The following is a 13747-nucleotide window of genomic DNA, read 5'->3' as shown; positions in this document are numbered from 1 at the left end:
AATTGGGAGATGTTATTATTGTTGTTGTTGTTACCATCATCATCAGTTATTGAAAAAACAATTACAATCTTTTTCTGTTTCTCTTTCTTTCATTTGACTTTCCTGTAAGCTGCTGACCACGTAGGTCTAGCCCGTCCCATCGATAACTGAGAGATGAACCAAAAAAAAAAAACCCCAAATGCATGAATTTTTAATCGTTATCAGGGGATTTTGTTCTCCTGCAATTGGAGTAAGGAATGAACTCACAGAAGAGTGCATATGGAATTGTGGGGTGAATATGTTGACCGATGGTGATGAGTGATGTCTGAGGCAGAGAGGTGACAGTTTGTTGATGAGAGTGTTGTGATGAGGATAGTAATGACATCTCAAAGCTCGTCTGTGGACAAGGCCATCTTCTAGTTCTGATCCAAATGGCTCCATAAGATAGACCTGGATCTGATTTGATTGATGATTTATGGGAATTGGCTGGTTATTGTCTGGTTGTGGGTTTTTTTCTGCTTAGGGAGAATTGGGATTAGCACTCTTGTTAAGCAAATATACAGAAGTGCATTATGGGATCTGAACTGTTTCGTAAAGAGAATACCTGTTAGATTCCTAAATATCTTAGAACTCAATCCTGATCTTGTTTGAAGGATTTTACAGTTATTTTGCAGTCAGTTTAAATAAACGCATGCAGAAACGTGAAGACACAAACATTGGAAATATTTACCGTATGCAGCACTGGAACACTGGCCTTCAGTGTGATAGGCTGTCATAGCTTTTATAGGATGTTAGTTGTCATACAGTTTAGTGCCCAGTGCATTGGTATGACATGCACAGAGAACATGAAATACTTTTTACTTGAGGCACAGCAGAAGTGGCCTGGGATAATCTTTTCTGAATCTCCCGACATTTCACCTTGTGCTGCACCACAGATCCAGTCTGGCACACCCAGCAGAGGAGAACCGTTTAGGCATGCAATCACAGGATGTTTTCTGATGTTCCTTTAAACCAGGCTATAGGAGCTATTCTTTTATAATAATGAACATAGTATTGCTACTTCAAGGTCAGTCTTTTGATTGTCCTTTAACTTTGTGTTTGTCTCCAGAGTTCAATCACTTAGGTCTGCATTGGAATTCCTTTCTCTCTGTCTGTCTCTCTCATCATCCTTTCCTCTGTCTGGGTGGATGCCATTATTGATTTCTCTGAACCCTGAACTCTTTAACACCCATCTTAGACGTAGAGGGTTTTTTTTAATAGCAGTCCCTTTCTCGCGCGCACTCGCTCTCTCACTCTTTCTCTCCCTTGCTCTCTCCCTCACTCTCTCTCTACCTTGATCTTTACCTTGTTCTCGCTCTCTCTCTCCCCCTTGCTCTCTCTCTCTGCTTCTCTCATTTCCTCATCTTTTTCTGTCTCTCTCTTGCTCTCTCTCCCTCTTTTTCTTTCTCTTAGAGGTTTTCCCATGCCAGTTATTTTGCGGGTGGTCATTTGTAGCAGAATTTTGAACACCCTCACAGACTGCAAAAGCATTTGACCTGCCAAACCAGCAAAACCACACTAATAACTGCACGTTCACGTTATAAAAGTGATCTTATGATGAACAGAAAGGTTATTGGGAGTAATGTCATGCTTTCTCTCTTTCAGTCTTTCTCCCTTTGACTCTACCTCTGTTTCTGTCCGTTTCTCCGTCTTCACCTCGCCGCACCCCAAGCAGCAAATGGAGTCATGTGTCACATATGCCCATCTCCTCTCGATGACTGCTTATCCATTAGTCCTTATAAAAACTCATGAGCATTAATGGTCCCATAATGCATTACTGTGTGTGTGTGTGTGTGTGTGTGTGTGTGTGTGTTGATATGAATCCTCAGCTGGCAACTACGACTTCAGAAATGGAAACTGCATTTTGGAAATATCCCCACCAACCTAGCATCTACACCCAGTCTCCCTATTTAACGGTGAATGTTCATTAGCAAGGGCTGAGAAACCCTCATTGTCATGTCCATTTGTATGCATGTGTTTGTGTTGGGGTGTGTGTGTTGTAGATACGAGATCCCCCTAAGGCTTCTGTAATGGTAGGTGTAGGTAATGGTTTAAAACTGACTTTCCCCCACCAATCATTGCGTGTGTGTGTGTGTGTGTGTGTGTGTGTGTGTGTGTGTCTGTGTGTGAGCGAGTGAGTGGGTGTGTGTGTCTGTGTGTGAGCGAGTGAGTGGGTGTGTGTGTCTGTGTGTGAGCGAGTGAGTGGGTGTGTGTTGGTGCATGCAAGCTTCCTCCAATATTAAGCCATGCTCATCTGTCAAAGAGGGGAGACAGTACAATCTCTCAGCTTTTGCTGGCTTCTATTACCAGAGTACAGATAACATTTCCTCTGGTGCACAGTGTGATTATATTTTTCTGCAGTTTTCTTAAGATGCAGAGCTGCAGAAACCTAATTGCTAAATGCTGTCTGTCTGTCTGTCTGTCTGTCTGTCTGTCTGTCTGTCTGTCTGTCTAACTCTCTCAACCCCAACCTCCACATCCCTAGAGGGCAAACAACCAAACCCTTAGCTGGGTGAAGCAGAGAGCATACTGGACTTGAGGGTAGACAAAATGAATTTGTGTGTTCATGTGATCTCAAATTAAACGAGCTGACTGTGAACAGGTTTTCTTGATTATGTTTTTTCTTATTTACCTGACACTTTTATCCAAAGCAACTTACACTTAAGGGCCTTGCTCAGGGGCCCAACAGTGGAGGTTTGGTAGTGGTGGGGTTTAAACCAGCAACCTTCCAATTACAAGTAAAGTACCTTAACCACTGAGCTACCACTGCCTGTGTTAACTCTGTTAATTAACTTATTCAGACAAGACAAAATAAGATGGTTGAGTGTTTCAAAAATCATATTTTTGAGATAACAGAAACCACATCAGATCTGTAACTTTAGAAAGAACAATATGCGAAATGGTGAGAGTGTGTGCACGTGTAGGCACAGGATACGTCCTGGAGAGGAAGAGAGATTGGGAAATGAAAGGAGAAAGGACCTGCTAGTGAGGTGAAATCTCAAGCCACATGATGAGGGCATTAGAAACCTCTCGGTTCACAGGCTGTGCTTTTCAAACCCTGCCCCCCCTTCGCAGTGTTCTTACGGAATGATGGGATTGTATGGATGCCTGCCACCACACAATGACTCAGAAGAACACAGCCCTGCTGGTGACTCGTGTGTGCAAGAAATGCTCGGGAACGCTGGGGCAGACAAACCCAAGCACAGTACACCTCCTGGTCTGTTGCACTCTCAGCCAAGCTAACGTCAGTCGACGTTTCATTAAATGTTGGCAGATCCCTGGGACCTGGTTCTGAGGAGGGTCAGAGTAGTACGCTGACAGGCTGGGAATGCCTCATTCTGTCCACATCTCAGGTTATATGGATAGTTTTGACATATACTCCTCTACCACTTCAGGCAAAACATTTATCTTTACATGCACTTTAGTGCTAAGTGTGTAATTAGACACTGTAGTCTATCTGTAGCCATGCATAGTCTGCTTAGACTAGTCCTACCTGCACGGCGATCCCATACCACAGGCCCTGGAGGAGTAGGCGAAAGCATAGCTGATGAGCCGTGCATTAGCCTATCAGAGGGCCTCAGTGTGTATCCTCACACCAATAAAGACGTTCTGTAAAGTAGGTGCAAGGAAGGTGAAGCTGTTGGCAAGTATGGCAGGCCATAGTGACCCGTGACGGCAGAGTACAGGCTGAAATATATCCTTAAATGACACGACAACAGAATAAATAGATAAGTAGTTCCCTCAGAGACATCACGGCCACGCAGGACTGATCAGTTCTCTTAATTACCTTAAATACCAGACCGACTAATTGGCTGCATTTGAGAAAATGCCATTTCGTTCCAGAAAATGCCAGCTTCACAAGCATGGCTGAGTCACTTTTTCACCGCGCACCCGACAGTCAATTACCACCGCTCCAACAAAACGAGCTAAGCTGGCGTCAGCGCCCGCAGCTTAACCGGCCGGAGCGGGGGGCAGGGGCCGCGCGCACCAGCGTGCTGGAGAGAACGGTTAACCCGCACGCCGTTTACGTCAGCGCGCGTGCGCTCGACGACGGCGCGCTCGAGTCTAGTGTTTTCTCGTTGTGACACGCGGAAGTAATTGAACTTGCAGGGGAGCACTTTAAATGCAGGTTCTTTTCGTCTGTCAGTAGCTCAGCTGAGTTCAGTCGAGCAGAGAAATTAGCAGAACACATTACATTAACCTGCTGTAGCGGCGCTCTGATCGGGCCTGCTTGTGCTATATTGCGTAATAACGCAATTTACATGCTACGGTTTTGTAATCAGACGGTACCCATGGCTTTCCGAGGATGGGTACTCATATGAACAATATACTTTGTTCAAAAAGTATATAATAGATACAATATACTACAGTCTTTTTGCAACCTAGTCAATGCAATCATGAGTTATAGAGAACCCCCCCCCCCCAAACTGGCATTTGCTACAAGTTGTGAAAATGTGCATCTCACAGGTCATGTTTTATCCTGTGCTTTTGATTAGCACTTTCTAAAATCCTTTTCTACTGTAGTAAATCCTTTTCTGCTCATTGGTGTAGTAAATCTAGTGCAAGAATCAGCGATCAACGTTAAATGGAAGCAGAACAAATCCTGCCTCTGCTGTGTTCTTCATTTAGTGTGCGCTGCGTTCAGCTGCGTTCCTGGGTCATAGACGCCCAGATCACGTTTTGTTGCTTGTGTCGGTCATTTGCAGAGCAAAGGCCTGCTCTATCCAGGGCAACGGCAAGCTTGTGGAGTTGCGTTTCTGGTGTGCCCTTCACTGTCCATGTACAGTCCCCATATCCTGGCCCCCTGAACTGGGCACACCAGTAATTGATCTCTTCTCCCTCATTTATTGAGATCTTCTATAATCGTATGCATAATCTCCACACACACTCCAATGGGGGTAGGGGTGTTCATTAGGAGGTTCCATAGTAACCCTCCTCAGTCACACACACACACACACACACACACACACACACACACACACACACACACACACACACACACAAACAAACAAAAACACCCATGTCTCTGTAATCCTCTGAGGCTGTGTTCCCTAATTTACTCCAGTGCATGGTCTAATAGGGCTGGGAAGCTTGTGATAAGGAAAGAAATTGAAAGGCTAGATCCAGAGGCGAGAGAGAGAGAGAGAGAGAGAGAGAGAGAGAGAGAGAGAGAGAGAGAGAGAGAGAGAGAGAGAGAGAGAGAGAGAGAGAGAGAGAGAGAGAGAGAGAGAGAGAGAGAGAGAGAGAGAGAGAGAGAGAGAGTGTGCACATGCATGAACGTGCATCCATTTTTGGAGAGTGAGCAGTCTTACAAAGTGTTGGTGTTTTCTGTATAGTGGATTTTATGATGCATTAAGTTCAGCAGAGTTTTATATATGAATTCTATAGGATATGCTGAACTCCACCATAAAGCACCAACAAGACAATAGCACCCCACAAAGTGTGTCATAACAATGTGTGACTGTGTTAAATGTTCCTAGTGGATGTCAGGAAGAATCTGTCCATTTTGTTTGGTAGCTGTTACTACGTGCATTTTTAAGCGAGGGAATGTCTTTGTTTTGAAGTGATAAGATGACATCTTCAGAAACAACACTTCAGTCACAGCCAACAGAGGCCTGAATATTCACAGCGACCTTATTATCTACAGTTGTTCCCTTTAACCTGTTCCCCTGTGCCCCCTGGGAAACACGGTCTCAGAGCCCCAGATTTCAGATCAGCGTGACAGCCTTTCGGCAGGTGACCTGCGGTTTCACGCGTGCTGGTCTCACTGGCCCTGGACCAGTGCTGGTGTCACTTTATTCCTCTGTGGTGCAGAGTGCTTCATCTCCTATCTTGGAGTCACAAAAAGCCACCCGCTCACCACAGAAGTCTATGCTGGGCTTATTTTAAGTAGCCAGCCCAGAAAGATCCAGACTGGAGGGAGGTCTGGTTGGCTTTCTGCCATCCCATGGATGGGTGGGAAATAGAGTCCTCTGGGTGCAGAATCTTCCATACCAGCACAAGCTTGGGCTCAGCTGTAAGAGTGGGTGTGTGAGCATGTGTGTATGCGTGTGCGGGTGTGAGAGTCAGGACCCACCTGTGTGTTTGTATGCAGTGAAGTATTTTAAGCATGATGCAGTGTGCGTGTGTGTGTGTGAGAGATAGGATCGAGCTCCCCGTGCGTTGCTGCTGCGAACGACTCCTTGATGAAGCCTCATCTCAGTGCTTTTGACGAGGTTGGCAGATTGATCCTGCGTCCAACTACCTAATGCCTCCTTCCTAACAAGAGGAGGAGAGAGAGCGAAAGAAGAAGAGAGAGAGAAACAAATTAGGCAGTGAGTATAGATTTTCAAACGCGAGGGTGTAAGTACTCTCCAGACAGTCTCATGGATTTATATGCTACTGCAAACTGCTGGGGAATTGGGAAGCCAGTAGTATGTAAGATCGCTGATCCCTTTATTCCGCAGATTACTCCCGATAGCTGAGAAGAGGAAGTTATTCAAACTCGGTGGGTAATGAATTAAATACAAGCCCACCTATAGCGCTGGGGAAAGGCTGGAATAGCGCCTTTTCTCTGATCTTTCCCTCTTCTCTTCTCTTCTCTCCTCTGCTGTGTCCTTGGCATTGATGGCCGGGTGTTTGTATGTGCAAGCAACTCTCCTATCCCCCCCCCCCCCTCCCCCAAAACACACACACAACGTTTTCCTAATGACTATCAGTGTTGTTTTAAACATGAAATCTGAATCCCAGCTGAGAGGAATCGATACATGGCCATTATAACGAGGCAGGGTCTTGCGCTGTTCCTTGCTGTCTTCCACTCATCAGCGCACCTCTAGGCCTGGTGCATGTCCTTGCTTCAAATGTCGGCTGGGAGGGTCTTTCGGAAGGCCCCGCCCCTCAGATTGCCCAGCTGTGAGATGTTACGCAGTCCTCTCCTCCTGCACACCTTGGGAAGTTGAGTGCGAGGGCACACCTGCCAGGTGGGTCCAGCAGGAATGCATGTTTCACACCTTTAACCTTGCAAGCTCTCGCTTTCTCTGTGCATCTGCTTGCTGAAGGTGTTACCACCAAGGTCCTTATTTTTGGTTTGTTGTGCTGTAAACAGAAAAAGAAATGGAGAAAAGACATCTGATCAGTTCTATTCTCGGGCACAGAGAGACATTCTGCGCGGGGAGCGGGCGCAGTCTTCACATGTCACTGTTTGAAGAACCAGGCTGAGCACAGAAGGGCCTGGAAGAGGGCGTGTCTTCCAGGAACGTTCACTCGGACCGACGCCAGCATAGCCTTTATCAGTGCTTCATCGTCAGAAAGATGCTGCGTGTTTCTATGTGTACAGCGGGCACGAGGATTGGTAAACGTCTCTGTCTCTTTTCTTTCTTTCATGTTCATCCCCAAAGTGTCCCCCCATGAACTGAGGCTAACGGCTCTTTAAAATGCTTTCGGTTAGATTAGCAGCTATTTCTGTTCTGTGCCTCAGGCAGCTTGTAGGTCTGTCCTCACGTGGACACTGATCTCATGCCATTGGCCAGTGATGGTGAGGAGTTACCAGGCATGCCTTGCAGCATTCAATCTTATATGATTGTGTCTCAACCAATCGGAAAGCTGAATTCAACCTGCTGCTTAGTAGGGATTCATGAATGTTATTGATTCATACCTGCTAGTCAGGCTGTAAACACCTTTGTAAGGAATCATGAATCAGTTATTGATTCATGTCACCAGGCTAGCATTCAACATATGGGCAGCTAGAACCTATCACTGTCATGCAAGTGAATGAACTGAAAATAAACAATAAATAAATCAATTCTTAGTGCAATAACATGAAACAGGTGGCAGCATGTACCTGCCTCGACAATAGCTCGCATGAGTCAGGCTTTCTCAGTTTTGTTTTTTTTTGAAGTCTCCTAAATGACGCATACACACATTGAAGGGTATAACCATGCAACTCGTTTTGTCCTACGTTCACTTTGCACTCCAGTTTGTAATGTTAACGGGTTCAGAGATTTTGCTGTGTCACTGTTTGCTGTTTTATTTCTTCCAGTAATAAACCTGATACTTGTTTTCTTGTGGAGCTGGTGCAGATCATTGGCCCCAATCCCGCACACCTTGTGAAGCCGAAGAAATGACCTTTTATTCTAGTGTACACCAAGCATGTGGAGGAATGACCATAAAACCTAAACTTAAACTTGACAAAGAGGACCCTGCATATAAGGTCCTATAGGTTTAAGTTCTAAATGTAATTATTTACTTAGTTAAACATGGTTACTGTTACTGTGCCCTTCGCAAGCTTTGTTAACAACAAGGATCAGTACAAGCTTCCAGTCTAGGCTCCACCCTGTTCTTTAGCCTCTACTGAGCCTCTGTGAGCCTGTAGTGAGACTCTAGTGAGCCTCTGGTGATCGCCCAGCCATTTTGTGTCATGCTAACTTCAGTAATTACCTCATGTAAGAATTGTTTAATTTGTAAATTAATGTAGGAATGTTTGACTCTGGGGGATGAGGAACAAAGGGAGGGCGAGGCAGGCCCAGGAGAGGCAGTGGACATACGAGAGGGCGAGGCAGGCCCAGGAGAGGCAGTGGACATACGAGAGGGCGAGGCAGGCCCAGGAGAGGCAGTGGACATACGAGAGGGCGAGGCAGGCCCAGGAGAGGCAGTGGACATACGAGAGGGCGAGGCATGCCCAGACAAGGCAGTGGACATACGAGAGGGCGAGGCAGGCCCAGGAGAGGCAGTGGACATACGAGAGGGCGAGGCAGGCCCAGGAGAGGCAGTGGACATACGAGAGGGCGAGGCAGGCCCAGGAGAGGCAGTGGACATACGAGAGGGCGAGGCAGGCCCGGGAGAGGCCGTGGGCATGCAGGAGGGCGAGGCAGGCCCGGGAGAGGCAGTGGACATACGAGAGGGCGAGGCAGGCCCAGGAGAGGCAGTGGACATACGAGAGGGCGAGGCAGGCCCGGGAGAGGCCGTGGGCATGCAGGAGGGCGAGGCAGGCCCGGGAGAGGCCGTGGGCATGCGGGAGGGCGAGGCAGACCCAGGAGAGGGTATGGTTCACAGAGAAGGCCAGCCTCTCACACCTGTTTGTGTTGTGATGAACTTCACCAAGCCTGTGGATGCTGGGAGGCACCCAAAAACAGAGAGAGAAAGAGAGAGAGAGAGAGAGAGAGAGAGAGAGAGAGAGAGAGATGATGATGATGATGATGATGATGATGATAATAGTATGAATAGTGTACATCATACATCATACAGTCATGCTAATATAGTGATCTTGAGGAAGAGAAATGGGAGATAGATAGCTAGAGAGGGAGACTGAGGAAGAGAGACAGATAGTATTACTTTTCCTAAGTTTACAAGCTGAGAAGTGATATTGCAATCTCTCATTGCACAGAAAATTGATATTTCTTTTCTGTCCTGTCCTCCTGCTCTGCCACAAAATCAGCTTGTGGATTTAGTGTGCATGTGTGTGCATATGTGAGTATTATATGTGTGCGCACATGTCTGTGTTTGTTTATGTGTGTGTGTGTGTGTGTGTGTGTGGTTTTAACATAATGCACAAGATACAGAGGGTGTTTTGAGATGTCTCTGCCTGAGTCTGTTGCCATAGTAATTGCTAAACAGTGACCAAAAACTCTGATTGATTTGACGTTGTAATTCGATTTGAGAGAGACATTTTCTGGAATGTGACTGGTTGTACTACAACATGAATTTAACCTGCCACGGTGTGGATGTATTTGCAACCCTCTTCTTTACATTCATCCCTCATAAAGCACAATGATTTATTTGCTGGATTTACTACATTTTCAGTCAAAATAATTCTAAATGTAATACTTTGAACTTGTAGTAAAGTATAGACATAGAGTTACCCAGGCCGCGAAATCACCTATTGCCTAATTACAACGGAGTTTCTCAGTATAAACATACGTTTTTTCCTCTGCTGAATATGGGTAAGGTATCATAGCTGGGGCATCATGATTAGCTAAAATGCGCCGCCTTGCGGCCACTGACGGCAACGCTTTGATGAAACAGTTGGATTCAGATAGTTTGCGATGGGCAGTAAGAATCTGATGAAGCGGAAGGGTGTGGATGCGGAGGGGGGCCTGCTTCGCGTAGGAAAGGGGTGTGCGAAGTGGAGTGTTGGCAAAGGTTGGGATTTTTCATCCCATATTCAATCTCCTTCTCATTTAATTGGTCCGCCGGGATCCAGGGCGAGTCCTCCGTCGGCAAAGCAGCTGCTTCCCCTTAATTGGCCGTGTCCACTCGCAGAATCCGACCAAAAAACAATTAAACCACCCAAAGCTGGGCGGTACATTTTTCCGACGTTTTTTTTTTTTTTTTTGTTAAGAGACGCGAACTTGGCCAGATCCGCAAGGCTTCTCAGACACAGTCTGGCGACCTGTTCGCAAAGACGCGCGTGTCTGACGCCCGCCCCCCACCATCGCCGCGGACTCTCTCAGTCAGTATCGTTCTCAGTCCGCGCACATACTCTCCGCTGGCAAACGGCGCAGGACGAGCAGCGCGCAAAGGCAGCCCGGGGTGCACGGGCGGCGCCGCTCTTCGGGTCTCCTTCTCCCACACACACAGTCTGATCCGGTGACTTCCAAGGAAACGGAGCGCTGGTGGCGCACGGTCCGTGCGTAACAGCGCTGGGAGCAGACTGGAAGGGCAGTAAAGGAGATCTAATCTCCACCTTAGCTTGTCACCACTACTGGAATGGGGGAGAAATGCAAAGTGCTGATCTCGTCGGGCTTGCGGTGACGTGGATGTAAGGTGGACTGACTGCTCAAGCTGGAAAAGTTCCTGGTGGAAACGCGGTGGGATTCTGTGCTGCTTTTCTCGACGGCGACACTCGGGAGCGCTTCTTTCCAGCGCACGCTGGGGCAAATTCCGTCCGCCACCCTACACACCAGGATTTTTCAGTTCCACCGCTACTTTTGCCTAAAAGAGTCGATCTTGATGTTACTTTTGAAAGGAAATTCTGTTTGAGAGGCTAGCCACCAGTTCAAGACTAACCCCGGTGGGTTGTAAGACTGACTTCACTCCGCTATCTTACCGCACAAGAAGGTAAGATCTGTTAGCGTTAGAAGCTTTTTGTTCGTAAAGGTGCCAGTAAAGTAAAGGTAGCGGTGAAGTATTATTTATTTTAAAATCGAACGCCGGTAGGTGTTAATATCACGCAGATTAGATTAATACCCACGAAACTATCAAGTTCCGAAAATCTGAACCAAGATGAACGTTGTACACAGCACGTGTGCAATATATTTATTTATCTGAGAATGATTATTATTATTATTATTATTATTATTATTATTATTATGGTTGTTGTTCTTCTTCTAAAGAAAGCTCGTCTCCGATTTTGAGTTATAATTATTTAGAAGTAGGTCTATTTCTAATGTTGCCCATGTAAAAAGGAGTTTGATTAGATGAAAACTGCAACTTCTTTGGTTGTGGTAACACTTCCTGTATAGTCTGTGGAATCTAGCATGCAGCACCACTCACCCACATCCAGCGCGTGCAGGCGGGCGTGCGTGCCAAAACGTCGGAGAGCGCGCAGTTAAGAAACGCTTGCCGTCTATCTGCGAGCCGGCCATGTGACAATTACTGTCATAAAACATGCCGCCAGCACCATGGTGGCCTGCATCGTTGTAAAAAATAAAAAATACAATATTAAAACTTTGCATTATTGCAACATTGTGTTGCATCAGCGTCCTCCACGAACTGCATGCGCTCTCGGATTTCCCTCGTTAATTAGCGTCTTTCATCTTTATATTTAGTTCCGTTGTTGCAATTTTTAGTGTATATAGTACTCCGATTGACTTCATAACGTGCCTAAATGACGTCCGTTAAACACCGTACATCTGAGGACAAATCCGTGTCGGTTTTAGTCGGACGTCGTTATTTAAATATCGCTAGCCCATCGTTTGAACTGCACTATTGAGAATTTGATTTACGGCTCCTTCCAGTTCCCCCTTTACGCACGAAGTTTGTCGCGTGCTTTTCCTTCGGTTCCCACTTCCCTCGCGCTCTCGGAGACAGTTTCATAGATAACTATTGCTTTAGTCAATCTCGCCAGTCCTCCTCGTGTTAAAATTAGGATTTTAACCTGCAGGTAATGCTGGGTTTCGAAAAATTGATTGCCTGCCCTTAACCGCGGCGGATTTGAACAGCGCAGGGAGAAAATATTGTAAATAGTTGTTTTTTTCCGGCTACACTAAGAGAATGGCATAATTTCCGGCTACTGCGATGATCTCGTTTTAACGCCGCTCTTGCTTTTCCTGGAGTAAATCGTGGCGCTTGTGGCCGAGGCTGCTGTAGCGCACGCACACTACCCGTTCCACGCGCGTGTAGACACAGGCGTCCAAACCCGTTATAAGCTGATCGCGTGCTTGTTACTCTCTGCAGGTAATGAGGACTCGCAGTTGAACATGGAGGTTTTCTGGATTTTATTATTTTCTATCGTCCATCGCTACACGCAAGGACAGGGAGTTTACGGTAAGAACTTCTGCTGGGTGTGTGTGTGTGTGTTAGTGCCATGGAGACTTTGCTGTTACAATTAGGGTAAGGCCGAATTTGCGAAGAGTTGGCCTGTTTACGTATAGCTTTAATGACATAAAACAGGTATGAGCCTATATGGTTTAGGGTCCGGGAGTATTGTATGCCATTTGGAACATACCGAGTTAAGTGATATTCTGGAGTGAGGCGACAGTGCTGGAAATATTGCCAGGATGGGTGTTAAGAAGCCTCTGTGACACCACCTATTGCTCAGAGGCACGCACAATGTGGACTTTATAAACATCTCGTATTTATTTAGTTAACATAACGAACATATTGAGACCAATGTGCGCATTTACCCAGTTTACAGTCCGATTATGCGCGCAGACCTTCCGTAAATAACGCAATTAGGCCCGGACGATGTTTCGGGTCAGACGTCCGGGTCAGAGCGAGCGGGGCTGCGGCAGATCCCCACGGTGCACAGTTGCACAAGTGCCGCCTCTCTTGGATGTTATGTTGGAAAAATAATATGTGTTGCGGGGAAATTTTGGTTTGCTTCGTTAAGAGGCTTTTACGTTTTCCTTGCTTTAGGTTTTAGTCTCAGATCGCGTCAGCATGCAGCTCCGAGAGACCCCTCCGGGTTATGCTACCCAACATGCATGTATACGCGCGGATATGCCGAGAACACGGCTGGGATTGGCTGAGCTTCATGGCAGAGCAAAGCGTGATTGGCTTTGCTCCAGTTACAGGAACGTTGTCACTGCGTGCGTTCCGTGTTCTACGCAGCTCACCCTCAATTCAGCCAGGCATTTCTGTACCTCTAAAGAGCTAATCTGATTTTAAAACAATATCACGAACATTTTGCCCGGCCTTAAGAAAGGGAGAAAGGAAGAGGAAATAAAACATGAGAGAAAATAAACTAGTGAAACATAGACCAAACGCTTAAAATGAATTAACACGTGATGCTTATTAGAATATGTGCGTTTTAATCAAAGGTCTTCACTACGTTTGTGCGTGTGTGTATGATACCTGATATTACATCATGATCAAAGTCTTCGGGTCTGATCAAAGCCCCGAGCCAGATGTTCATCAAGGTACATAGGACCAGGCTAGAGGTTCGTAGCTCAAAGTTAGGCACAGAGGCCTTGATTAGCGAGCCGGACAAGCCAGCCACTGAAACTCTGTTTCTTTCTCACATTTAAGTCATCTGTGTAGCGTGACACAGTTAAGCAGCGAGGACCACATTACGTGTCTGGCACAACAGCCC

At 46.4% G+C, this 13747-nt stretch overlaps 1 protein-coding gene across 3 annotated transcripts in view; it reads left to right on the top strand.

Annotated features, from left to right (window-relative positions):
• The first annotated feature begins 10497 nt into the window (after positions 1 to 10497).
• LOC113575498 (MAM domain-containing glycosylphosphatidylinositol anchor protein 1) overlaps positions 10498 to 13747 on the top strand; it is a 197261-nt gene continuing 194011 nt past the window's right edge. For all 3 annotated transcript variants that reach the window (XM_035531889.1, XM_035531888.1, XM_035531890.1), the window contains exons 1-2: positions 10498 to 11052; positions 12391 to 12480. In XM_035531889.1, the coding sequence (XP_035387782.1) occupies positions 12414 to 12480 (67 nt within the window). In that variant the 5' untranslated portion in view covers positions 10498 to 11052; positions 12391 to 12413. The remainder of the gene's footprint in view (positions 11053 to 12390; positions 12481 to 13747) is intronic.

This window comes from Electrophorus electricus, chromosome 11 (assembly GCF_013358815.1).
Source record: "Electrophorus electricus isolate fEleEle1 chromosome 11, fEleEle1.pri, whole genome shotgun sequence".
NCBI classification, from domain to species: Eukaryota; Metazoa; Chordata; class Actinopteri; order Gymnotiformes; family Gymnotidae; genus Electrophorus; species Electrophorus electricus.
The sequence above is the reverse complement of the archived record's forward strand: the minus strand, read 5'-3'. Positions and strand labels throughout refer to the sequence as shown.